Below are 27543 nucleotides of genomic sequence, written 5' to 3' on the forward strand. Positions count from 1 at the left end.
CCCAAAGCCCATCCCAGCCAATTCCTGTGCTCCTGTGGATCGGAGCAGACGGGAACGTTGTCACTGTCCTCCTGGCTCAACGAGCTGGAACATCTTGTGCTGTTTTGCAGCTCTGCGGTTGGGGCACTGGAGTGAAATTAAAGCAGAATTAAAGGCCGGGTTGTGACAGCGTACTGTGCACGGCTGAGTCCCCGATGCTGGGGGGGCTGGGGAGCTCCGGCCGAGCGTGAAGGTGTCGGAGGTGTGCTGGGAGCAGCGCGCCTCTCGCTCCCTCCCCTCGGCTGACGTCCTCCTCGCCAGCTACTGATGTGTTCAGTAAATCTCTCCCCGGCTGCTCTGCTCAGTGCTGTGGCTGTGGCGTCGTACTGCACCGTCACCTTCTGCCGGCCCACGGTGCCTCGACGTGGCTCTGTGCTCGTCTGGCTCTGCTCTGCTCCCCTTCCCATGCTCCTTCCCCTTGCACCGGCTCCTCCTTGCCGTAGTGTTCCCTCTTGGCTTGTCCTTTCCAGATTTTGCACTGGTTGCCTTCCCTGTGAAGACGCTTTTTGGGCTCAGAGCAGCATCCTCACTTGACCTTGCTGTCCCCCTCCCGCGTGGTCCCCTCCTGCCGTGCCCACGGTCACCATCCCGTTGCGCTGAGGCTGCGGAGGAGGGAGCTGGTCCTGCACACGGCAGCAGCCAAGAGCTACGGGAGATGGAGGAGGATGGTCCTGGAGATGCTACGGACTCCCCTTGGCTTTGGGGCTGGTGCTGGATGGTCCGAGGTGCTGTGAAGGTGCCCTCGTTTAGATCCTCGCTCCCCAGCTCTCTCATACCAGATACAGCACGTAACGAGACCTATGGATATCACGTTTTTCGCCCTCGCTGCTGTGATCATCAGGCTGCCATAACACATCCCATAGCTGTCTGGCATGAACAACAGGAGGCTCTGTAGTGACCTTCCAGCATGGTTATCGCTTTTCAGTTTGAGGTTTTGAAGCTTTTTTTATTTTCTCGGAAAGCACGCCTTTCAAGGAGCACTGCAGACTGCAAGGGTTGGAGCTGATCCTTAAGTTAGCGTAGGATTAGTCTGATCCCTGGGTAATGCCTTATCAGGATAAAGCATCTTGAATTGCAAAGCCAAGGAAGCCCAAGAGAGGCGAAATCCCTTTGTTTAGGTTAAATAGAAGCATTTTCTTGACAGTGGCAGCAAGCTCTTTCTGTTAAATCTCCATGTATCTGCTTGCCTACCTGCAAAACAGAGTCATTCTGGGGTTTGACACCTTCTTTGAAAGAGGCTGAACCAGTGTTATTGAAACGGTGAACTTATTGTGTGATCTTGGCAGGCCTTTCTAGAGGAAATATTTGAAACAAATGCCAGCAATGGGCTGAGTGCATCACACGTTATCTGCTATAGAGAATTGGAGGCTCCCCAGCCTCAGCGGTGACCAGGGGACGTGCTGGGGTCTCTGCTGTTTCTGGACCACGCGTGACACCAGATTGGTTTGGCTGTGGGGTCCCATTGAATGCTCTGGTGTCATAGAACCATTTTGGTTGGAAAAGACCTTTAAGATCGTCGCGTTCAGCCATCAAGGGTCAGCAGCCCCTTGGTCGGCGTGTGGTTGCGCTCGTCCTGCCCCGGCTCTCGTGTCCCCTCGTGGGCAGTGGAGAAGCCCATGGCAGAGCTGCCGTGTCACCTCGTCCTCCCCTCGGGCTGCAGCTTCCACCAGCGGCTGCTTCTCCCTCTCCAAACAAGCAGTTCACTACGCACCATCTGTTGATTTTAATTTCCCATAATTTGTTTCCATGTATATGTGATTTGTACTTTCATTAATTGTGCTGCTGTTTCTTATTCCATGACACTTGCTTTGCAGCAAGGAAACCATAGTGGTTTTCCCCCTGTCAAAGCTATTTTCGTAATTCACACAAATTAGCAATTTCGTCCTTTGAATTTTGCTCTCTGGGTGAGACTTGCTTAAAAAGAAATCTCTGGGAAGAGCAACGCCAGACCCGTTTGTGCAGAGCTTCATTACATCCTCACAGCCGCGCTGAGCACAACCAGAAAAAGTCCTTTTAAAGATCTGTCCCCAAAGTTTCCCTAATTGCGGAGCAGCATCCTTCGAAGCCATCACCACCCGCAGCCCCTCTGGCCGCCGCAGCCCCCACAGCTCCGTTCCTTCTGGCTCTTTTACTCCGTGGTTTTATCCCCTAGCCGTGGTGTTTTAGGGACGGTTTGGAGCCTCCTTGCCCCGTCACCCTGTACGTGGGTTGGCGGCTGCTCCCGTTCCCCTCTCTCCATCCCAAGCCGTGGATCCCGGCTCTGAGGAGCTGCCGGCTGTTGTGGTTCCCCACGCTCGAGGATGCAAATGCTGTGATTATCCAAGTTAGTGCTGCTTTTTATGGTGTGTTTCCAAGGCAACTGGAAATTCAGGAGCCCACAAACACACTCACGGGCCTCTTCTTCCGAGCCCTTCCCCTCCAGCACACAGGTAAATATCGTGGTGGCATTTGGCACCTGTTTGAATGCTCATCTGAACAGTCCCCCTGTCCCCAGCAGCTGGAGCGGGTAATCGCCTCCTTGGTATGTGCAAAACCCAGAACCCAGCCACAAACAGGTTTACTCTGGGGTTTTTTGTGTGTTTTTTTTTTCTCCCCACCCACTTTGCTCGTAGAGGAGTGATAGCAGAGAAGCTGCAAAAACAAAAATGAGGATTTTGAACAAAGTAAAAACAAAAAAAGTAGCAGCAGTTTGATGCTTTCTGAAAATAAGATATTCTTCTGGGAGGGATGAGGGAGCTGTGCCAGCGGTGGGAGGGGGAGAAGAGTTTGTGAAAGGGCAGGAGGGGAGCGGGGCAGGATGGAGCAGTCGCCCCCAGGAGCTGCAGGGGTAAATACTCATAAAAACAGAAACCTTCATAAAAACAGAAACCTTCATAAATACAGAAACCTCTCCTCTCTGTGTTGGCTTCCCGAGAAACTGCTGGTTTGGGTTCAGAGTGGGGAATACCCTGGGCAGGCTCTGGTGTTGAGTTTAGATTAAATGCACTTAAATTAAAGTGAGAAGTGTAGGGACCTGGCCTTTAGTCCTGCTCTCCTGCTCACCCCGTCTTTGCTCCGCTGAAGCACGGGATGAGGGACGCTCTCAGGTTTGACCTTACTGGTTTTTTCCTTCCTGTTTCAGAGGGTCTGGCAGTGGGAGTTGGATTCGGGGCGATTGGAAAATCAGCGTCTGCGACCTTCCAAAGTGCCAGGTAAGCCCCAGCGCCGCTCTGCGTCCATCGGGTTTTGTGCCTTTGCTCTTGGAGGTTGCCTGTCTGTCTGTCTGTCCCGCATTGCTACTGAGCCAGGGTGGTTGGAGATGCATTGGCTGGAACTTGTGTGGAGGCACAACTCTGGGCAGAAGGAGCAGAAGAAATTCCTAGTGCTGTTGCATTTTCCTAGCGGTTGTGCTTGTCAGGTGTCACAGAGAAATGCTGAGATTTTCCACAAAAGCAGCATCTTCAATGGGTAGGAGCAGCTGCCAGAGCCATTGGAAAGCGTGTGGTGGCTTTGTTTCTCGTTCCTGCCAGGCAGGGCCACTGAATTCTGTAATGGGTGGCAATAAAGACCTTTAGTCCTCCCGGCATCCCCGCTCTGGCATCCCGGCATCCCCGCTCCCGCATCCCCGCTCTCCCCCTCCAGCCTCGCCAGCAGCCGCTCTCGCCCCGCTTGGTTTTTGGCAGCACCAGCGTTGCCCTCACGCTCCTGTGCAAAACCTTCTGTGCTTCTCTCCAGGACTGGTGTGAAACGGGGGGTTAATTCAGTTCCTCCAAACTGCCTGGCTGGGGGTTTGGGTCTTGGGTGCATTTTTGTACCAACCGGGAGCAAAACCTGGGCGTGCAGGTTGGGTGACGGCAGGGACAACCCGGCTGCTTCCCGCACCCAGCCTCCCCATGCAGAGCTGGAACTGGGCTGGCTGGGAGCGCTGCTGAAGGAATGGGAGAAGGGGAGGAGGCCGGGGGGAGCTGCCTGGGCTCTGGAATTGCTGCCGGCACCTCTCGGTGGCTGGATCGCGAGCGGCTCTTTCCTGCCAAGGCGCCTCAATGTGCTGATACCAAGTGCTTTTTTCTGTTTGAATTTTACACTTGAGGCTCGTGGCACACTGTGTACTCCTCACCCTTTGTTTACCAGCCCCAGGCTGTAATTTATGTGTTTTTGGGGACACGCAGCGTGTCCGGTCTGTAAATAACCCACCCAGCCCTTATGGCTGGTCGATGCAAGTGCAGCTATGTCTCAGCCGCCTGGATCCCGCCGCAGGATCCGCGGGGCCCCGAGGCTGGTTTTGGAGCCCTCCAGGCTGCCCAGCCCCTTCTCTGGCCAGGCATAAGCTGTGTTTGCAAAGACACGAGCAAAACCTTCTGTTTGCGATGCCCCGTTGCATCCCCAGCTGGCAGCGGCTGTGCTGCCCCAGGCGTCTGGATTGCGGCAGATCCCACCCAGATGGGCGGTGAGAAAAGCAGGATACACCCGCTCGAGACACCGCGTTTCTCTAACCTTTTGAAATAAAAGGCTCTTCATAAAGTCTGCAGAGGCTCCAGAGATGCTTGAACAAAAGGACTTTTTCCCATCAGCTGCTCAGTAGAAGCCAAGAAGCCAGAAGCAGCTGGTTCTTTCTCTGTATTTACAACAGCATTAATCATGTTAGATGAAAGGTGGAGTCTGTGCCATGAAAATACCAATGCAAATGTAGTCAGCTGTGAAAGGAGACAAAATAACTTCATTGCCATCAATCTGTCTGTCACTGTCACCTGCGGGCAGCCCAAAAGTCGCTCGGTGTAGCTGCTCCGCTGTGAAGCCACTTGGAAATATCCAAGAGTAGAATTCTAGGTGGCTAATTTGTGTTATATTGGCTTATAAAATAGCAGTGGAATGGTATTTGATGTGAGCAAATGTGAAAAATAGAGCTAAATCTTTTGACGCATCCAAAAGCTGCTCCTTGGCCAATCTCAGCTCTTAGGGGACATGACAGTTGTGTTCGTGTCCATTATTTTGTAATAGAGTTTTAATGAAACCACTGCGTGGCTCGGTTTACCTCCTCCGTTCTGCTCCTGCGTCCCCCTGGGTGTGAGTAACCGCGTTAGCACCGAGCTGGGCTGAGCTGCCTCTCAGGAGCCTCGTTCCTGCAAACCTGGAATCGTGCACAAGTATTTCTGGACATTCCGGTCGCTCAGAGCCCGAGCTAGAGATGCAGATGCCCGGGGATGCTCGCAGGGGCTGGTAGATGTTCCCAGGGTTGGCTGTGACTTGCCCTCGCGAACCAGAGGACTTTCCTCACTGTTTTGTGCTCGATGAATAAATGCCGGCTTGCTTGGGGGAGCGCTGCCCGATTGCATCGCTCCCGGAGGGGTGCGCGCTTGACAGGAGCCGGAATTCATTCCGGGTGGCTGTAGGGCTGTGAGACGCGGCCGTGCTGGATCCCCGAGGGCTGCTTTTGGAGCCACGGGCTTTGCAAATAAGCAGCGTGTTTGCAGAGAGGCAATTAGGAAGACGGGGAGAGCACCGGCCGCTCTGCAGCAGCGGTGTTGTGAGCAGCCGGGTGCTGCTCTGGGCTGGGTTCTCGAGCAAGTTCTGGTGAACCCTGTGTGCCAGAGCAGCTCAGCGTGGGTGCTGGGTCCCTGCTGCCTCTGCCATCCGTCACCGTCCCAGGTGCTTTGCTTTTTTCACGTAGTGCAGCGGTTCTCCCCAGCTTTGCTGGGGTGAGGGTTAACACCCTGCTCCCGATGCCTTGCAGGGGTCCCGTGGGGATTTCCCTCAGGACTTTCCCCCCGATGGCAGCCGGAGGGTTCCTGCCCTGGCCGAGCAGGGCTCAGCCTCGGCCGAGTGTAGTGAGGGAGCGTTTTGGGGTTTTTTAGAGCACAGTGGGGCTGAGGGACGATGCAGGGACAGGGCTGGCTGGGAGCTGTGGGGCTGGTGAGCCCCAACACAGGTGGTGCAGCAGAGCAGTGATGGTCTGAATCAGGGGGATGCTTCGAGGTTTGGCCAAAAACCAAAAAAGGACGATTAGGAAGCAGGGTGGGATTCTTGCCTTTTAAAGCACTTGGTGCTTTGCGTGTGCTGGCATCACCTCTGCCATTCCCCGATTCTCCTGCCTCTTACCTCTGGGCTTGCAGGATCCGTCCCTCTGATCTTCTCCATCACGCCAGCCGCCCGGAGCTCCCGGTGCTGCCTGCCCGGCCCCTGCCCGCGCTCGTCCGCGTTTCTTTGCTGCCACCGGGTGTGCAGGCTCCGTTCCTGCGATCTCGCTCCTCCGCAGCAACTCTCCGCCAGCTCCAGGGCTCACCCTCGGATTACAGTCCCCGAGCCTTGCCAGTTGTTTCACTTCTGGTTTGTGATGTGGAGGGAACCCACTTTATTTGGCCTGTCAGGGGACGCTGGGAAACCGCAGTCCTGTGTCTGAGGAAGGTGGGATCTTGGCGGTGGGGCTGGTTCTTTGCTTTTGTGCTCAGGTGGGCATCGGTGCTGCTTTGGCTGGGCAGCGCGCTTGAGCCTTCTTTGGAAAGGTGACGTGTGTTTTATGGCAGCTTAGACAGGGCTTGGGATGAGCTAATATCTGCTTTTGGGGTGTTTCCCATGGGGTGCTGAGCTGCTGCTCTTCCTTGGGCAGGAGTGGGATGCTGGGGAGCATCCCTGGTTGCTGGGGAGCATCCTTTGCTTTTGTGGAGGATCCCTCCTTGCTGGGGGGCATCCCTCCTTGCTGGGGGGCATCCCTCCCTCCCCGCTACAGGACCGCAATTCTCCTGCCCAGTTCCTCACAAGGACGAAAACATCAGAAAGTCCCACGGGCTGGAAATAGCGTCTCAGGACGAAGCTGCTGCGGTGACAGCAGAGGAGCGAGACCCCAGTGCGAGCACATGGGGAGGAGCAGTGCCCGGCGTGGGGCATGTGGGGAGCCCCGGAGGGGACGGTCCCCTCCAGATGTGAGCGGGGAGGCGTGAGCCGCTCCTGGCTGCCTTCCAGGCAGGAAGGTAAAGAGAAGGGCAGCCATGTCTTAAAAAAGCTCTTTTACCTCCCCCTCTTTGCACACTGTAGCGTGGGGGGAGTAAACCCTCTCCACCTTGTGTGGCTGATTTAACAGGAACCAGATGGAGCTGGAGCTGCTGAGATCAAGAGGGGCTGGATTTGCGCGTCCCTTGGCTGCTCTGGGGGTGCGGGCAGGGCTGTCCAGCCCTACACTTTGGTTGGAAACACAAGAGCCGGGAGGAGGTGGGGTCCCTGGAGATCTCTCTTTTTCTCTCCCTTCACATCAGGGATTCCTCCTTTAAGAATCGGCACGAGGGGCTGGTTATCCCCTTCCCCACCTTGCCCAGTATGTGCCAGAAAATAAAATATTAAAAAATATAATTTCAACTGCAGCAGTGTTTTCAGGTCCTGGGTAACCAGCAAGGTCTGAATTTGACAAGAGGGATCATTTAATTTTAATTTTAACCCGTGTCGCGAGCTGTCCCCAGCCCAAGGGACTTCTGGCTTTGCCGCAGTATGTGCCGGACTGACCGTGCCGGGCAACTCCTGCCTGGTCTGGAAAACATTCACCTCCCTTGGTGTACTTTTGCTGAGTTTGTTTCACTAAATACCTCCCCATGCGATGGTTTGAACAGCCGAGCCTGTTGCCGTTAATATCTGTTATATTCTGCATTTTTATTGCTTTGTGTGCCGGGGGCTCCGGGCACCTTCCCTGTGCTCCTGACATGGACGAGGCAGAGCCGCTTCTCTGCTGCTTCCATCAAAAATAGGAGATGAATTAGGACAGCGCGGACCTGACTTAAAAGTGAGTAACTTGACTGGTTGCAGGCAAGAAATATCTGCAAGTCTGACTTGAACTGAATAGACAGAATAAAACACAGACAGATTTTAGTGCCCTCCTCCTCTCCAGAAGCGCATCGTGCATTTTAATTTTCAAATCCTGCCCTGTTACAGGGTAGAAAGCTCCTGTCCCTGCTGCTGGCCGGGGGTGCACAGCCCGGTGGCTGCTCCTCTCCCGGCTGACACTAGGTGGTAACATCCATGTTCCAAACAGCCTTTTCTCCACAGATTTGAGGCCATTTCAATGTCTCGCACCCGGATCTAACGGGACTCCCAAATGTGGCTTTTTTTGCTGGCCAGATGCCCAGCAGAGGGCTGCTCCGGCAAGAGCGGGAGAACGTGCAAATAAGCAAAACCGATATCGAGTTAAATGCAGTAAATTGCTCTGAGCGGATGCTATATATAAAGGGGCTACAAGTCTGAAAAAAATCAAGTGAAATGTTTGGTTAAGTCATGGGTGGTCTGGGCACCGGGTCTTCCTTGGATACCATGGATGTAAATAATTTAGAAAGGTTAAAAATCCTGCAGGGAAATCAGTGGCAAACCTCTGCCTTAGGACGAAGCCGAGGATATTTAGGGGCGAGGGGCTGCGGGGTGTTCGCTGCTGCCTCTGGTTTAAAGCAGAGGGAATTTTGGGGGCTCTGATGGTGCCGATGGCCGTGTTCCCCGCAATGCTGGGGGTGAGCGTGGAAGCGATGTAAACAGATATATTATTTTCCCCCGATGATGCTGGTTATGTTTCCTCCACCACAGCACAATGGTTCCCATTCATCGGCCCTTTTTGCTGGGAAGGCTGGCCTTGTTTTGGGCTCTTGTGCCCACAGATTGTTTCCTGTCCAGCTTTGGTAAAACAGACAGAAAAGAGGCTTCGAGTTGACAGGCAGACTTTGACTATGGCTTGGAAAATATTATTCCATGGGACAGCCTACGCCTCCCACGCTGTGTCTCTCAGGCTGGAAAAAAAAAATAGGCTTGATTAATGTACGGAGATTGAAACCAGGCAAAAATTTTATACTGTGTTTTCTTTGAATGAATGGAAATCATTGTGGTCTGAGAGACAGCAGAAGACACACGGGGTTTTTCCCTCGTTCGCACACATGCAGCCTCCGTCTCTCGCTTATGAATAGATCCACAGTGGAGCTAATAAAGAGGCTGCTTGGCTGGGATCAAAATGTGGGTTTGAATCTTGACCTCTTTATCAGATCAAGGCTGTGCACAGAGACATTTAATGGAAAAATCCCACCCGTTGATGGGGTGAGGTGGGGCTGGCCGGGGATTTCCATGATTCCCGGGATCCCAGACAGATCCTGCTCCTGCCCGGGGTGCGGAACAAAGCGGCTCTGCCGCCGGCCACAAAACAAAACTGTTGGAAGATGCTTATTAAGCACCTCTTAATTAGCCTCTCCTGAAGGTAGATGTTTATTAATAAGTGAGAGTTAATGAGCTGGATACGTTTCTCAAGGGCTTTTCTTTTATGAGCAGTGGGGTTGGTTCTAAGGTGTGTTTTCACCATGGCTGGTGCTCTGGAAGGGTTCGGTGAGGCACAAACCAGGATTGTGGCTCCTCGGCTGCTGCGTTTTGGCTCCTGAACCTCAGCAGAAGCCTCAGGTGCAGATGTCCCACCTGCACACGTGCAGATTGGCTTTAAGACAAGAAATGCACAATTCAGGCAGAAGAACGGGTCTGGGCATTGGGTGAAGTGAGGCTGCCAAAGCCGTGTAGCTCTCTCTTTGCCCATCAGGAAACTGTTTTTATTGTAAACGGGTGTTACACCTCTTCTAGGTCGTTAGGGAAAGAAAGCGGGTGCCTGGGAAACAAGGTGGGTTTGAGCTGCTTCCCCCACCCCAGGTGTCTTGGCTTCATCCTTTATCCAGGAAAAACTATTATCTGTGTGAATAATGAAATCAGCCCGACAGCAAACACAGCAGCGTGTCCAGCCTGTCCCGGCGCAGCTCCAGAGCGACCGACGGCTCCCGGCATCTCGCGTGAAAATGCGGTGGGAAAGCTCTGTGGGCTGCGGTGGTGTTATTGAGCTGCCTTCAAAGCTACCAGATGTTTTCCTCACCAGGAAAACACTTGTTCTCCTGCAGTGCCTCGATAGTCTGTCATCCTGCTTCCCATTTTGGTGCAATGCCGGGCGGTTAAATCCGGGGTCTTGCAGCGTTTTGTTGCTCAGCCCCTGATGGGGAGAGATGTGGCGGAGCTGCACAGCGGAGCTGGACCCTGCGGAGGTACCGGGCAGGGCTGAGGGAGATGGGCAGCATCTTCCAAAAGCAGCCACGTGGCAGGAGGTGGAGGGGCTTCTAGAGAAAACAGGTGCTTTGTGCTTTCCTGAAATTCAGAAACCGAAATTCACGGCGTTTGAAGTCAGTTCAGGGGAAACCCGCCCGGGGTGGTGCAGCCCCCAGGTGAGCAGGATCCCCCGGGCTCTGTGTCCGCGTATTGGAGGCTCCTTCACCGCGTCGGTGCTGGCAGGTTTGGTGGCAACACTCATTCTTCTTTCCTTGCCCTGTCCCTCATGTGAGCCGGGCTGGTTGGAAGCCCTGGCAGCCCGGGTGAGTGTGCAGCTGGTCCATCGCCCCGGGCTGGCGGAGGAGAAGACCCCAGTGAGCAGGGAGGTCTCCAAAGCCAGGCTGGGAGCCGGGCTGTTGGCTGCGAATCCCTCGCTGGCTGTTGGCGTTCACATCGCCGTTTGTATAAATAGTCTCCCCTCTTCTCTCTCACTTCTTCCTTCTCCCTTGCTCAAGTGTCTAGACCGAGGAGGGTTTTTGGTTGATTTGTAATACTTACGAGAGACAGCTGGCCTCCCAAAAAACATCTGGCTCCGTGGAAAGTCTGTGTAATGGTTGCATTCTTCTCTTTCTGTGGTGGTCACTGTGTCTGCAGATACATCCCGAAGGGCAGGGGATGCCCAGAGCAGCTCCAGTGGAGCTCTTTGGCTTCTCACCCTCATGGGAGAGGACTCTGTGGGGAGCTGCCCAGCCCGTTCCCTGGGTGTGCTGTTGGCCAGCTGAATGGTTTCTGGCCGAGCTGTTGCTGCATGCTGCAAGAGCCTTGCAAGAGAAGGATTCGGCTCTGCCTTTGCAAGAACCCATGAAGGGCCCTCCCCAGCTCCCCCAGTGCCCCCCCTGCCATGAGCAGGGACATCTGCACCAGCTCAGGTTGCTCAGAGCCCCGTCCAGCCTGGCCTGGGATGTCTCCAGGGATGGTTCATCCACCACCTCTCTGGGCAACCTGGGCCAGTGGTTCGCCACCCTTGGGGGCAATAATTTCTTCCTCATGTCCAGCAATGACATGTCCTCATGTCATCCTCTGGCATTTTGCAGGAGAGCAGCTGAGGAGGAGCACAGAGGGGTCCTGGGACCGGCTCTGTATGGTGGTCCAGGCTGTGCGTGATGCTCCATACGGAGGATGGACAGCGATGCAGTCGCAGCGGGTGCTGGAGAGGATGGGTCAGTCGGGAGGTGAGCACCAAAGCCAACCTGCCCTTGAACCTGGTCGCTGCTCCTGCAGGACAAAGCGTCGGGCGCTGCGCCCTCCCCAGCCCCAACAGCCAAACCCCGGCAGTTGTGCGTTCTCCAGGACCTCACCACAAAGGTCTCTCCTGCCCCAGCTCTGATCAGCAAAGTGCACCCGTCCAGTTCCTGTGCACATTAAAATAAAATAGAGCAAAGAAGAAAAGCAGAGAAAGAAAAAGCCATTATCCCTGTTTATCTTATCAAGACAATGCCAAACAAGGCTCACTTTGAACACCAGGTTGGGTCTTTGCAGCCCCTGTTCCTCTCTCTCGCAGCCTGGTTTAAAAATAAACCCTCCAAGGAGGGGAAGCAATTTGAATGAAGACATTGTTACTGTACACGGTGTGATAATAGGGCCTTTTATAGCTACAGCTGTTAGTAAATTGTTTAGTTCCAGGTTTTCAGACTGCATAAAGGAGCTGCTCTGCTGCTCTCACTCTCTTCCCTGGTGCGTTTTAACAGCGATGCTGCAGGAGAGGGGAGAGGAGAAACCACTTCAGGACTTTTAATTTTGTTCTTAGCTAATGATCCCCATCAGGGTGTAAATGTGGACGCGCGGGAATCGTTTGTGAGCCCTTTCGTGCAGCTGTGGCGTGGGAGCGAAGGGGATGCTGAGCTCCATCACCCTGTTACCGCAGCCCGCTGAGAGAGGATGGGTGAAACCCATGTGTATATTTATCTATACGTATAGCTGGGCTTTGAGTCCTTTCAGGTTCTTGTCTTTATTAACTACACTCGTCCGTCTGCCCTTGCCTTGCTCGAGGCTTTTGTTTTCGGGCAGCGATGGGGCCGTGCGTGCCGGTGGCTGCCCAGCTCTGGAGGACAAGCCCTAAAAAATACCCCCTAAACCATTTCCCTGCCCCAGCTTGTAGTTTGCACTGAGATTTCCATGGCATGTGAAATAATCTTCTGTGCGAAACATGCTTACAGTTTGAAGATTCCTACAAAATGGAGAGGGTTGGCGTTTTTACATGAAGCTATAAACATTAATTGGCAGGTATTATTGGGAATTTTGATAGGTGGGCCATAATCCCAGCCCTGCTTTTAGACCACCCAGCTTCTGTGTGTTTTTAATTTTTTATGAAATATTTTAACAGCCTTTATAGGGTTCTGTATCTCCCTCCAGCTCTAGCCCTACCTGAGATCAATACAGTCACATCGTTAAATCCTGCTTTATTTATGGGTGTGCCCGTATGAATATGTAAAAATTTAAATTTTCCGCAACCCGGCGCTGTTTAAAACAGAGGTAACGAGGTATCACATGAGGGTTGTCTTAAGATACTCAAAAATAGGTGCTTCTGACTTGTAGCGTCTGAACCGGAACCTCCTGGTGATGGTTGGAGCAGAAGGTGCTGCTGGTGGCTCCGTGGTGGCTGCTGGGGACGGGTGATCTTGGAGTCATTTCTGTCCCAGCCATCGCCTTTGCGAGCCGGCTCTGATGGGTGCGAACTCTCACCATCCCCAGACTCTTGTTTTTATGGTTGGTGCTGTTCTGCTTGTATGAGTTTGGTGGGATTTGCAGGGTGCCTCGCAGCTGGCTGTCCACAGGGCTCAAATTTAACTCCAGCAAGCGGGGAAGCGATGCTGAGAATGGGACGTGATGTTTTCGTCCATTTATAAGTACCTGTTAACTTTTTAGCTAGGTAGACAGTAACTGTGCAAATGGCAATTTGTCCGTGTGATGGGTTCTGCTTTTCATTATGTGCCGTGAGTGCAGGCGGCAGGACAAGGGCAATCGCTCCCGGCAATCGCGTCTCCCGCAAAGGTGGTTTTGCAGGGAGCGAGTCCAGGGCTTGGTCACGTCTCCTGCTGGTTTCGCAGGTACCAGCCTTGCAGAGGCGGAGCCGGGCACGGCTCGGCTGATGCTGGCGGGATCCCACGCTCACCCGTCGCGTTCACACTCTGATCTGGCAGCGGTTTGAAGCGCCGAGGCTGCCGGAGCCTTTCCCGCTGCGCAGCCCAGGTCAGAACACGGCGAAAGAGAGAAGCGAGCAGGAGTGCGCGGAGCTCGTGAAACGTGTCTTTGTGCCTCCCCGGCCGGGGCAGACGTGAACTTTTACCCTGTGCGTGAGGCTGACTCATAAATCAAACAGTTACATAAATAACTGGGCAGATAAGAATAAAGAATTTAAAACCCCAGAGGAATAAATAGCCCTCAGACAATGGGACCCCTCGGTGCGATCCGGCGGTTGATCCGCGCTGCCGTACCAGCCCCGTGCCCGCCGGCCACGCACGGCCCCAGCTTCTGTCACTTGTCACCCACCCTGGATGACGTTGAGGTTTTGAACTTGCTCTTGCTGGCGGTCGCTGGTGTTGGGGCACGGCTGGAGCCGGGGGGGTGTCCAGACTTGTGGGCTTTTTGCTGAACCCCCCCGGCTTCCCTGCAAGGGGGAGGGGATGCCCCGTGGGGCATCTGAGCCCACGCCGGCAGCACCTGGTACCCAGTGTGACGACCCTCACTTGCACCGCGTATCTCCTGGGATGTCCTTGTGCCCTTGGCCAGCTGCCTCCCAGGGCTTGCCCGCCTTCGTGCACCTCAGTTTCCTCGGCCAATTAAGCCATAACGATAACGAGTTGGTGGTTCACGCAGCAAGGGTTTGGGGGCTCAGTCTTCCCCGGGGAGCGCAGGAGGATGCAGCGACCGTGAGATGCAGGAGGAGCTGAGCTCTGGGTTTGCTGTCGGTGAAGCGGGATTCGGGAGGGGAGGTAGGAAGAGCCCGAGTGCTCATGCAGATCTGGCAGAGATGCGTGTGCTGTGGGCAGGACGCAGAACACGCCAACACACCAGAGGGAAAAAAAAGAAGTCGTGTGTGTTTTAGCTCGGGGATATAGCCTGAAGATAGAACCAGCTCGGGCACGTGGATGTGTTTGGATGCTTCATGCACAGACCCATCCCTGTCACCTTGGTTGGCGCAGCTGGCCGGGTGATGTGGCGGCTTCTCCCGCCCGAGCCGCGGTTTGGTGGCGGGGGGAGCAGGAGGCAGCCCCGTCCCGGGCTGGCCTGGCGCCCATGGGGATTCCTGTTGGGAAAGCCGGAGAATGTCTTGCTCTTCAGCTGAATTTCACATCCTGGCTGCCACAGTCAGAGGGGAGAGCAGGTTGTATGACTTTGAACTTAGCTTATGCACCTTTGGGATAAATTAAGGGTAAAATTTCCTAAACCTGTAAATGTTTAGAGTGTGCGGGTGCAGAGCGGTGCGTGTTTGAGGCTGGCGGGGGCCGGGCGAGCAGGGGCCGCAGAGCAGGCGGCTCTGGGAGCCCCAGCCATGGGGAGGGGAGGAAGAGATGTGGAAGTGGCTCCCGAGGGGCAGCGCCGAAAGGGCCACGTTCCGGGGAGCAGGTGTGTTTCCATTGGGATGCGCAGACACACACAGCTCCAGCAGAGCCCTGACACCAGCATCCCCTGTCCCGGCAGCCGCTCAAACCCGTGTCCGTTCCATCTTGTACTTTTGCAGTTCTTGCTGGAGCTGGGTGTCCATGCAACTGTCCAACCTGTTCCTGCCTCCTGATCTTTTGCGCCCCAAGTTCTTTCCTGCCGCTTCCCCTCTTCCCTTTGCTTCCCTTCAGCTGTACCGGCCTTTGGTGCCGTTTGGAAAGCACCTCACTCGTGGTGTGGTTTGGGTGGAGACTTTGCTCTTGATGTCCACATGAAAACAGGGTGCCTATTTTTTTTAATTTCACTCAGATATAATTTCCAATCTGTCCATACATCTGCATAACTGGGAAATGGTGCAGCGTGTACCAGCCTGGTTTTTCCTTTCCCAGTGGGGAGGAGACCTGAGGGGTTTGGGGCTCGAGGCACCGTGTGATGGGGCCACACGCAACATCCCCTGCCTGGGATGGGGCCACACATTGTGCATTTCTGTGTCCCCATGGGCATCAGGGCTGGCGGCTGCACTCAGGAGGACGAGACACGGTAGGTTTGTATCCACTTTTTTTTTTTTAATAATGATTTTGAGTGTTTGAGATTAAAGATACTGTATTATCAAGGGGAAATCTGTGGGAGTAACATCCTCCCACCTGCTTTTGCAGGTTTGGCTTTTAAAACATCCATCACCTAAAGCGGTGGGGTCACCGGGAGCAGCCATGGATGGGTCAGGCTGTTTGCTGGGGATCGGAGCATGGCCTGGTGGCCACGGGGCTGGTGGAGGGGACCGTGGCCTCCCCTGTCTCCCCGCAGCTCCCCGTGGTCTAACAGGTAGGACAGGAACGGGGAAATGTGGCGATTCCTGCGCTGGTCACCGAGCTCCTTCCCACCTGCGAGTCCGGATCAAACACCTCGGCGGGCGGCCCGGGCGGGAGCCCTGATGTAATCCCGGGAACCCAAAACAATCGGCCCTTTCATGGCACAACGATAACAATCAAAACAGTATGTAAGGGCCCTGCCATGCAAGAATACACATGCACATTATACACTGGAGGGAATTGAAAGCTGTAGTGAAAAGGGGCTTGTTAAGAATATGTAGCCTGCTTTCATAATCAGTTTGTAAAAGAATAGGCCCTTGAAAACAAGGGTTTAGGCTTATAGAAGGCTTTCTGTGCCTTGACCTTGCAAATATGCAGAGATGCCAACTTTTTTTTGAAAGTGAACTTGGAGTCTCCCAGCGTGGTGCCATAGCAGTTGGCAGGCGAGCTGGGGGTAGGAGGTCCAGCCCTGCGCCGCTCCCGGGGCACACGGAGCCTTTCCCTCTCACCACGAGGAGCTGGTCCTCAGCGGAGCCCCGCCAGGACACCGTGGTTTTACCTTTTCTCCCTTAAATCTGCAGCCCCAGGCTGTGCTGCAGCGGAGGGTGATCCAGCGCAAGGGCAGAGCCATCCGTCCCGTGAGACCCGGCGTCACTGGCGCTCTGCAGAGCTCGCGTGTAGGTGGCACGTGTCCCAGTGATGGTTCTGGTCCCAGATCAAGAAGGTTACGGAGGACATCACTGTCATCGCCCCCGTTTTATAGGTGGGGAAGCACAGGCAGAGAGATGGGAGAGGAAGCACGTTGGCTTCTTGGTCCTTAACGCTTCCAAAGACACTTGAGGCCGTTGTGCCCAAATGGAGGAGACACACAAGTGACATTCCTGCCTTGGCCAGGGTGCCGGTGGCAGAGCCGCTAATGGGACATGCATGTCCCCAGGGAGAGTCTGGTGCAGTTTCCCCTGGGCTGCGCTTTCTTTACATCGATACATGTTGATGGGTTGGGGATGAGCCGCAGGTCATCCCCGTTCTCTGCAAAGTGTCTCCTACCTGCACATGGGTGACCCATCACACAAGACGGGATCTCCTTCTAACACCTCTTTACCAGTTATTCCCCACCCTCCTCACTTTAGATGCGCTCATGTCTCCAAACATTTCATTCTGACAATTGTCTCTCTGGCTACGTTGGCTCCTGTCCCCATTGTCATCTCCTCTGTGTCCTGTAGCTCGCCGTGGGCACGCGGAGGTTCGGCTCCCCTGGGCCAAGCTGCCCCAGTCCGGCTTTGTGCATCTGTTTTACAATGTGTTTCTTTGCAGTCAGGGGAAGCCTTCCAAGAATCCCCACCTATTTCCGTAATAAGGACGCCTTTGTTTTCCCCGTACACAATGCAGCTTTGATTCCGTCGCTTTCTCACCAGCCGTGTTGCCGTCAGCTCGACACTGGAGCTATGAGAAGGTGTGAGGTGTGCGCGGCGAAGGGGGAGAGGAATGTCCCCTGGGATGGTTTTATTTCACGGTCGGGGTATTGGAGGTAAATCTGCTTTGCCGTAGCACCCAAACATCTCCTGAGATGCTGCAAACAGAGGTGGCCCGAGCAGCGAGTGGAGGTACCTTCGTGCACTGAACCGAGGCAAAGCAAATAGGAAGGCTTAGGTGTTCCTGGCCTCCATGGTGCCACGGAGGTGTCCTTGTCCTGGTGAGATTAGTGTCCCTGGGAAAGGCTCGAAAGGCCCCAGAGTCCAAGAAATGTTGGGGCAGAGCTGCGGTGGGAGGAAGGGTTGAAGGTCCTCGGGGTGGAGGAGTGTGGTGAGCAGAAGACCTTTGCAGGCCAGGAGGTGACATGGGGACCTTCTCAGCCTGATGCTGAGCCCAGAAGGTCCATTCTCCCCCGTAGGTGTTCCAGGTCAGAAGAAACTCCGCATGCAGGGACACCTATGTTCAGGTGCTGGGTCTTTGCTCTTGCCATGCTGCACGCCAAAGCTCTGTGTTCCTGCACCCAGTGTCCACCCCGATGGCTGGCACCCACGCAGTGTGATGCCAACACCCGCTTTTCTTGGGAAAACGGGTTAAAATCTTGCCCTGGGATGGGCACATGTTGCTGTTGCCCTGCCGAGGGCTGGGGGTGGGTGGCCGGGGTGCAGCGGGTCCGTGTCGCTGCTGGATCACACCCGCCTGGGCTCCTGCGGGCTCCGTCCCGGCTTTAACTCCCTTTCCCCCTGCCCCTTGGGGCTTCCTCTCCCATGGGGTGAGGGGTGAGCACGGGGTTCCCCCCTCCCGGCAGGACCGGGGGCGAGGGGGCCTCACCCCCATCCCATACAGACCCCTCCATTCACACCTCCCTCTCCCACCCCGTTAATTTGTTGTGGTCGGGGCCAGTAATAGCTGCTTTGTGCGAAGGCGAGGGAAGGAGGAAAAAAAAAAAACCCAGCGCACAGACAGCGGCTCCAGTGTTTTCTAAAAGGGATGTTTTTCCCCCTCCGTTCTCTCTCTCTCTCCCTTGAATAATGTTTTTGATTGTAATAGCCTGTCCTGGTTAGGGAAACCCACAGCCTCTCCCCCTTCCCCTCCCCTCTTCTGTAAACCCTGGTGGAAGTTTAAACAACCTAGAGAGATTTTTTCTCACCAGTCTTATTTTACTAATAGGAAACAAGCGTTTAAAGCAGCACAGGGAGCTTTCAGCTGCTGGCAAAGGAACATCTGACCTTGTGGAGAAGCTCTGGGTCCCGCTCGGAGCCGTGGGCTGGGGCAGGTCGCAGCCTGGCCCCTCGCTGCTGGAGCTTTGCCCTCCCTGGGACGGTCCCGGTGTCCCCAGAGATGGGCCATGACCAGTTCCACCAGCACACACCAGCAAAACCACGATGGGAGAAACACTCCGGCTGTGGAACAAGTTCTAGTTCGCTCTCGCGGAGCCGCTTGGCGTAAGGAGCCCACGCCATGAGAAATGAGCCCTGTTTGGTTTGGTGCTTCCAACACTTTTGTTCTTTGAGTGGAGGAGAAAAAAACCCCCGTATCCCAATTTTTTTTCACCAAAAATTCCAAAACTCACAGTGAGCTGCAATGGAGGGAAAGAAGCGTTCCCAAGGCTGGAGCAGATCCCAGTGGGGCGGGTGGTGCCGGGAGCAGCTCCATGAGGCGCCGGCGCACGGAGCTGGGCTGCAGATCCACCAAACCAGCTGCTCCCAGAGCTGTTCCCAGCCTGGATAAGCTCCAGGTGATGCGCTGGTCCCACAGGGCGCTCTGAAGGTGGATGCTGAAATAGCTACTGGGTCTAAGTATCGAAGGGGAGAGGACAAGTGAGGAGAAACCTCGCCTAATTCTCTGCCCTTGGACGTCCCTCCAAACCATTCCTCGGCTGTCAGCTCTAGGAGCTGTGTTTGCTGCCACTGGGGACATGGGGCTTTACTTGGAGTGTTTCAAGTTCACCATGCCTGCCTTCCTAACCCCTGTTATTGGACTTAAAATCTCAGTGGTCCTCACCGCCGCATCCCTCCTCCCACGTTACTTTGATTGCCCCAAAAGCCGGGTCCAGGGATGCCGCAGCTCCTGGGATGCCTCAAGTTGGAAACTCCTCATCCCTGGGCAGGTTCCTGCTGCTCCATCTGGTCTCGGTCACTCCCAGGGCTGGTGCTGAAGCTGATGAAATGCTGCAGAGCTCTTTGAAGATGAAATTTGCTGTGTTCATGTTAAATATTAGCATGACGAGCCGCAGGGCTAGCTGTGCTTCCATTGCAAAGGCAGATCTTTAATAATGTCGTCTTTTTCCCCTAGCTGCCGGCAGCCTGCCCCAGGCTGTGCTTTGCATGTGTTTTTTATATATATATATATATATATATAGATATATATATATATATATGTCTGTATACTTGTGCTTTTTTGTTTGCATAGGAACTTAGCGATCGGGATTGGGATTCAGAACTTCCCGGAGGGCCTGGCCGTCAGCCTGCCTTTGCGCGGCGCTGGGTTTTCAACATGGAAAGCGTTCTGGTAAGCTGAGCTCCTCCTCAGCCGCGCTAACGAGAGCCCTCGCCCGCAGCTCCTGGCGAGCAGGTGCCTATAGATCTCCACCCCGTATACATCTGTGTTGCTTGGTCCGAGCGCCCGGCTCCCAGGGGATTCCTCGGTGATCCCACTGTGTCACCCCATCCCGCTTCAGCTGAGCACCCCAAATCCTGCACTAAACAGGGTTGGTTTTTTTAGATTATTATTAGTTAAATGTTTATCTTGTTTCATTTTTTTTCTTCTCACTTCACTCTGGGCTGGATTTCAAACCCACTTTTTTCTTTTCCTTGAGGTGAAAAAGCCGAGGGCACGAACCCTGCGAGCGCAGGGCCGTGTTCCTGCACGTGCGCCGGGGGATGGATGGAGGGCCGGGGGCGGCGGGGAAGCTGCTCCCGCCAGCGCTTTGTTTTCTTTCCCTCCCACCCACCTCCCGTTCAGTGGGTGCCCGGACTTGCAGTGGGATCGCTGCTGCTGGGGAGGGAGTTCCCATGGTCCAGAGAGTTAAGACAGTCTTAGAGGGAAAGAAAATGGGGAGGAAGAGCACAATTTCATAGAGTCATTTTGGTTGGAAGAGCCCCTCAAGATGACCGAGTCCAACCGTTCCCCACCCCTGGCACTGCCCCATGTCCTGAGAACCTCATCTCCGTGTGTCCAACCCCTCCAGGGATGGTGGCTCCAGCACTGCCCTGGGCAGCCTGTTCCAATGCCCCACAGCCCTTTGGGGAAGAAATTGTTCCCCAGATCCAACCTTCAACCTCCTCTGTTTGTCCTCCAACTTGAGGCCATTTCGTGCTGGTTGAGGCTGTGCCAGATGCCCTCTTTGGGACTGAGCTGTGCTGGTTGGAAATGTTTCCTCTCTGAGCCATCCCTGCCTGCAAGCTGGATCCCCAAATCCCACAGAGCTCTCAGGAGAAGGAATCAGATCTCATCTTAATTCCCTTCCTAGAAAAATCAGCCAGGTTCGGTCAAATCACCGTCGTTGCTTGTGTAAAATAATCCGGGTGGCTCGGCTTGGTTTGCCTGGGTGGGCGACCTCCTCCCGGGCACGGTGACACTGGGGGACATGTGGGGACAGGGGGCAGAGCCCCTCAGCCCTGGCTCCCCCCTGGCTTTGAGTGGGGTTTTTTGCAGGTACGGGCAGCTGAGTGGGATGGTGGAGCCCTTGGCCGGCGTGTTCGGTGCCTTCGCCGTGGTGGTGGCCGAGCCGCTCCTCCCCTACGCCCTGGGCTTCGCCGCCGGAGCCATGGTCTACGTGGTGATGGACGATATCATCCCCGAGGCACAGACCAGGTGAGACCCCGATGGCGGGTAGACATGGGGGAAGCACAGGGGAGGCTGGAAGACCCTTCGTTGCCCAGATGAGACATAAAGCAGAGCTTTCCTGAGCCAGAAAGCCGGCCCCGGCTCCCCAGAGCTCACGCCGTCCCCTTTTGTCCCCGCAGTGGCAACGGGAAGCTGGCGTCCTGGACCTCCATCCTGGGCTTCGTGGTGATGATGTCCCTGGATGTTGGGCTCGGGTAGGGCAGCACCCCGCTGCCCAGGAGAAGACTTCAGAGCCACGTGGAACTGGACATGCGTTAGCCTCTAGACTTTTTTTTTTGTATATATTTTTTTTTTGGATCTGGTTTGGTGTTGATTTCCTATGATTTTATATCTCTTCCTCCCCTCCGATGTCATGTCAATGGTTTTCAAAGCACAAATACGGGCGGTTACTCGCAGGTCCTGGTTTCCTTTCGCCACCAGATTTTTCTTTTCCTCTCGGGAGGGTTGTTGGACGACGCATCAGTCGGGCTGCAGGTCACCCTGTCCCTTTCCCCCGCGCTGGGCTGGTCGCTCTGAGGCGGGTCGCTCTGGGTTTTCATCATCTTTGTTCTGTCGAAGATCAGAAATTCACTGTGGTGTGTTTAGGCTGGTCCATGGTTAAGTACCAAGGTGTTTGAATGGAGTAAACTCCTTACGCTGCTTTGGAAAGGCAGGGAAAGCCTTAGGGCAGGATAACACGTGCAGTGCTCTGCGGGATCGCAGGTCTTGTGGGTCCTGCTGGTCCTTGGGAATGGTTTTGGGTATTATATTAGTTTTAATGGATGCAAATAGTCCAGGCAAATAAAAATGAATTTTCTTGGTATCTTTGTAAGAGGGAAATATTTTTTCCTAAATTTCTCTCTGAAGTGGGGCATTGATCCATTGCATTGTGTCTAATACCTTGAGGTTTTCTCTGGGGGGAAAAAAAAAGAAAAGGAAAAAGGAAATAAGAATATCGGTGTTTTCTAGCCTGTCCTCTCTGAAAAGGCAAGGTGTTGTCATAGATGTTGATGATGTGCTGCCTGACGAGTACAGTGGGACACATTTCCACATGGACCCGTGACTCTGGCCGTACCGAGCGACGGCTGGTTTATGGCAGCTGGTTCCAGTGGTCCATAACTCCCCAAAACCCGGCGCAGGTTGTTCCCAGCGCTGTCCCTGCTCACACGTCACCTTGCAGAAGAACCCGGAGCTGAGGCAGGAACTGAGTGTGCCGGGAGCCCTCGTCTTCCTGCGCAGCAGCGGGATGAAGTAACTCGTCAGGGTGGATTAATTATCCCACCCGAAGAGCCAGGAACATGCACTGCGTGTCCCTGTCTCCTCACGCCCTGCTTGCCAAGCATCTCCTGTTGAACGGCTGTTCCCGAGCGGGCAGGATCGGTCCCTTCCCACGAGTCCTGCCCGTCCCTCCCCGTGCCGGGGATGCGCTTGAGCAAGGAGCAAACCCCCGAAACTGGAAGGATGCTGCAACCCCCCTCCCTCTGTGGTAAGGATGCTTCTCTCTTGGGTCAAAAGGGGTTTGTTAGACCCTTCTGCAGGAATAACTGGATCATCACCCGTCTGCCGCCTGCATCTCAGGCCGGGGGGTTTGGGGGGAGCAGGTCTGCAATGTGGGGGTCACAAACCACAAACCACCGTTGGGTCCTGCTGGAGAAGCTGCAGGAAGGGCGGCCAAGGGGAGCAGGCTTGAATAAACTAAGCTGGAGCCATGCATTTCTGTTTGGTTCTTTTTTTTTTTTCTTTTTGGTCGGATTTCGTTTGTACTTCATTTGTGTGTCACTGTGGATGATACAAAACTGCTGTTTGCCAATGGATTTGACCTTTTAACTGTGATTGGTTTCAATAAATGGGAAATTCAGAGTTTGCACTGATTTATTTTGGGGCTGTAAAGCCGTACCTTTGCTTCTCCTCCCTCTGTTCTCCTACGTTTCTTTTCTCTGGCTTAACTGTTCCTGGCTTGTCCAAGTTGCCCTATGGCCGCTGTGGCAAAGCTGAGCAATCTCCCACCGCTCTTCACCTCATTTCTAGGCACACTAGAAGTGTTTGTAAAGCGTTTAACCCTCTGTTTTCAGCCAAAAGCCTTTGCCTGAAACTTAAAAACCTCAGGGGTGTCCACAGGTCGGGATTTCTTGCAGAGTTGTGGTGATGTTTTCTTCTTTGATTTCTGTCGTGCGGTGTAAGTTGGTACAAGAAAGCCCCACATTATACATTTAAAGGCAGCCTTGTAATCAGATTGTTGGGAGGTAATATCACCTAAAGCATTTAATCCTGCTTAAGATGTAGCCAGTTGAGATAATTATGTACATTGGACCCATAGGAGGGTGATGCAGAAAGCACGTATGAAAATCTTTCTTTTCTGTTTGTACCCTGGAGGCAAATGAAATTATATATCTGTTCCTTGGGACGCTTGAAAAGCTGGCGGGTGTGCCCGGGTATGGAGCTGGGGCTGGGAGAGCTTTGCCCAGCAAAGCAGCTGTGAAAAAGCCCAGCAATGCAACGCCGGGTGTATTTTGCTGCTTTTCTTGTGCTGCTGCTTCTTTTTTTTTTTCCAGAGGCTGAACCACCGAGACATTTCTGTCTTGCAGAATGATGATTCTGCCCTGCAGAATGACCGTGGGCATGGTGTGTAATGGGGCGGTTAATGGCTGGTGGGAATTCAGTGGAGAAACTGCTCTGCAGGCAGGAGAGCTGCAGGACGAGCGCCCGAGCGCATCGGGACCGAGCGGTGGCTGGAGAGGCTGCTGATGGCTCGGGTGCGCGGCGCCGTACACGTGTTTGCCGGCGGATTAGGGCTTTGGAGAGGGGATTATTTGGAGCTGAGAGCGTGGAACACAAAGCGTTGAGCTTCTCCCTCCGGGGATGTGGCTGATCCATCCTGCCTGGAGTCGCGGTGCGAGGAGAAAGCGCCGTCCCCTTTGCTCTGGGCAAATCCCACCTTATTCCTGCCTCGGTGCGATGCCAGGCAGCTCCTGGTGGGTGCCAGGGTGGCACGTGGGGACACAGAGGTTGTCACCGCAGCACGACGCCTGCTCGGCTGCTGCTCTTCCCTGGAGCGAGCACGGCGAAGGGCCGCGGTCACGGTTGTGCCACCGGGGCAGGGACGGCCGTCTCCCTTTCCCTGCACCGTCGTGACACGGCGCACGTCACCCCGTGCCCGGTGCCGTGACTCAGGGAGCAGGAATGGGCGGGTGAGCCCGTCCGTGGGCGCCGGGCGCTCGCCGGCCCGCGCCGGGGTGCCGGGGAAGGTGAAGGCGGCTGCGGTTTGCAGGGCTGGGCGGGGACAGAAAAACCCCGAGCGAGGGCTTTGCACGCAACCGAACAATAATCCCATTATTAGGTCTCATGCCGTCAAACAAAACACGGCACAAAACATTACTCGGGCTTGTGAGATGCGCGCCCAGGGTAGATTGTAGCACCTGAGTCATTGCTTGTAAAGGAATGGATTTCACCTCCCTCCCTTCCCCTCCCCTCAGGAAAGAAACAATTCAAGCCTGAAGACAAAATGACTTCTATTCTTTGTATGCGGACTTTGTTGTACTTGGCAACGAAGCTGCTATTAAAATCGAGACGTGCTCGCGCTCTCTCCCGTGTGCTCACACGCAGGCTCTGAAGCAAACGTGCGGCTCCTCTTCCTCCTCGGGCCCCCGGCCCCATCGCGCTGGCCATGGACCCCCAACCACAGGAGGGACGTTATGGCTCAGGGTTCCCTTTCCTAGGGCAGATATTACAGGGTTGTTGAGTTTCTAGGAGGGATTTACTGCCAGTGTCTCTTCTTTGGGATATATTGGCGCTTTCCAAGTATGTGTATTTAGTCTTGCGTGGCCGAACAGCCCTCAAAAAGCTACGAGCTCATGTCCGTGCTGGTCGCTGGGACTGTAGCTCACAGATCACCCCCCAGTTGCCTTTCTCCTGGCTGCTTTACTTAAAACCCCCTCATTTCAGCTGATGGGTGGAAGGTGGTGACTGCGGAAGGTTCCTCTCTGCGTCACAAGGACGTTTCCCACGCGGTTTCTTGTTGCTTGTGTGAGGTGGGAAATGCCGACACGAGTGTGAAACACCATCAATCCAGGAGTGGCTCCACTGCAAATTCTTCAGTCCAGAGGGTTGTTCTTAGTGGGAAAAGAGGGAAAATTACACACTGTGGGATCTGCTTATTGCACAGCTCCGATCTTGGGACTTCTTTCCTTGTTTTAAGGCTTTTACAGTGCTGACAGCAGTCGTTTGTGCAAGAACAGGGAGAAAATATTCTTACTATGTCCTTGGTTGAGATTTCTGGGATATGTTTCTGTGCCTTAGAATCCTTCGAGGCGTTCTTGAAAGCAGGAAACTGAGCCTGAAGGTTTATTTAAATATAATCTTGCAAAATGCTGATGATAACTAAAAAGCTTTTCTGTCCAGAGCTGGTTGGATGGGGGGAATTGTTTAAATCTCTCTCTCGCTGTTTCCTTCTCATGTTCTTACAGGAACAAGGAAAGTGTTACAGCCCTGACACACGCTCGCTCCCCATCTCCTCCCGTACAATCCTTGTGCTCTGCCTGGAGCAGAAAACAAAACCACCACTCCAAAACCCCTGTGAAAACAGAAGGGAAGAGAATGGCCCGGATCTGCTTTCCTTTTACTGCAAAATATTTTCCCTGCCATAAAATCACCAGTGAGAGCCAAGGGAAGATTAGGTCATAGGGAAAAACGCGGGTTGGGAAACAATGGAGGGAGGTGCTGGTAACGGCTGGGGTGTGGGACCCCTGCCCCACGCTCCCCATCTTCACCGGGACCCCCATCTGCCAGGACCCCCATTTCCCCCCGGACCCCCATCTTCTCTGGACCCCCACGTCTGCCACCCCCAAACCCCAGCGCTGCTCCCTCAGCTCTGCACAGGGTGGGCAAAAGCCTTCAGCATCCCCAGCCCTTTTTATTTCCAAAAATGAAAATGTCAGCGAGGGCTGGAGCATCCCAAAGAGCACGAAGCAACATCTCATAACGTGCTTTATTTCCCCGCTTCTTTTCCAGACCATATCTCCTCCGGCTCCAGCCCTGCCCACCAGCTCGGATGGACAAACCCAGGTCCTTTCCCCCGAATCCAGAGTCTCTGGCGTGTCCCTGGAGGTCAGAGATCCCCAGGAATCCAGGGAATATACCTTAAAACCTGTCTTGGTGCAGGTTTCACCAGAGCCCTCCAGTTCTGGGGGTGGCTGCTCCCCACCAAGGAGAAAAACCTTTCAGAGACCAGGGAAACAAATCCAGACAACAAGGGGGCCCCAGGGCCTCCCGAGTCATTAAACAAATTAAGTTGTTTAGAAAAAGGAGGCCCAGGTGACTGGGTGTGAAAGCCCCCGAGGCCACGGTAATTGCTGTGGAAAGGCAGCACTGGTGGGTGGAAAGGAGGCAAAGAGACTTTGGGGGGATTTTTCCTCCCCCGGTGCAGCCGGCAGCAGCTTCGGCCCTGTTTGACTTCATGGGGCGCTCGGGGACTTGGCCACGGTGGCACCAGGAGCCCGGGCGGGGACACCTGATGTGATGCTGTGGTCCAGCTGTCCTGCCCCTGGCGATGGAGCTCCAGCTCCTCAAGCCCCCTGTGCTCGGTGAGCCATGTAGTGTGGGCTCGGCATTCATTTCTTAAGAACATCCAATTTTCAGGTCTGTTTTATAATCATCATTATCTGATCAGCGCTTCTTAAATCAAGAAATCTGAAAATACGAGTGGGAAAAACCACCTTCTGCTGCAAAGCTGCGAGCTGGGAGGGGATGATGTCCCTTCCAGAGCCAAATACTGAATACTTAGTCACAATTATTTAATACGGCCAGGAGCACAGGGCCGTTTAGCACCGTGTGCCTCTGATGGGCGCAGCTGGGCTGAGAAACCCCTTTTGCAAAGGTTTAAGGTGCAGTGACCACAGAGGGGTCTCTGCAGGGTCTCAGGCTGCTGTTAACACAGCAAGACACCCCACACAGGGTGGAAAACGCTGGTGAGACCCGAGAAGGGGTCTGAGGTTCCTCCTCCCGTCAGAGTGGCTTCTCTCTCGTCTTTTTTTCTTTTTTCCCTCCCCCTCTCCTTGAAGCTCTCCGAAACAAGTGCTGTTTTATTGCAGATAATTTACCAGCTGCACAAAGGCTGCCTTGTACCGCTGAACTCCAGATGTTTAACATTTAAAAAAAAAAAAAAAAAGCCAAAACCCTCTAATCACAAGGTACCTGTTTCACTGGAGCACCAGCTGACCTGGATGGGTTCAGAGCCGCCTTCCAGCCTTTGCCTCCCCGTTCCCTGGCAGACCCCAACCCTCGGGACAGACAATAATTCCTGGTGCATCAAGGGAGAGCTGGGAGGTTCACAGTGGGGATTTTGGTGGCCCTGGGGACAGTGATCTGCAGGTCTGGGTTGTCCCCAGGGCTCTGGGACAAGGTGGCCCCGGCCCGGCTTGGGACGGACCCTGCAGTCCTGTGGGAGAGCTTTGCTCCATCCCCACCCCATCCCTTGCACTGCAATCCCTTAATTGTTTCAAAAAAGCACATGACAAAAGGTAGGGAGATAATTACAGTCCCTTGCCCCCCCGCTTATCTCCAGGGAGAGCATGTTGGGCAAAGCGAAAACAGAGAATTAATTCTGGGGGTGACCGAGGCTCCACGGACCAGGCTCGGAATGGCAGGCAGGGCTGATTTACTGCTGTTGTTCGCAGCTATATTCAGTGTTTTATTGCGAGTATAATTATTGTTCTCTGTCAGGATTTTG

At 54.3% G+C, this 27543-nt stretch overlaps 1 protein-coding gene across 1 annotated transcript in view; it reads left to right on the forward strand.

Annotated features, from left to right (window-relative positions):
• SLC39A11 (solute carrier family 39 member 11) overlaps positions 1–22622 on the forward strand; it is a 77681-nt gene extending 55059 nt beyond the window's left edge. The window contains exons 7-10 of the mRNA XM_065648204.1: positions 3161–3230; positions 19404–19502; positions 20649–20807; positions 20960–22622. Of these exons, the coding sequence (XP_065504276.1) occupies positions 3161–3230; positions 19404–19502; positions 20649–20807; positions 20960–21038 (407 nt within the window). The 3' untranslated portion in view covers positions 21039–22622. The remainder of the gene's footprint in view (positions 1–3160; positions 3231–19403; positions 19503–20648; positions 20808–20959) is intronic.
• The last annotated feature ends 4921 nt before the right edge of the window (positions 22623–27543 follow it).

This window comes from Caloenas nicobarica, chromosome 18 (genome assembly GCF_036013445.1).
Source record: "Caloenas nicobarica isolate bCalNic1 chromosome 18, bCalNic1.hap1, whole genome shotgun sequence".
Classification (NCBI taxonomy): domain Eukaryota; kingdom Metazoa; phylum Chordata; class Aves; order Columbiformes; family Columbidae; genus Caloenas; species Caloenas nicobarica.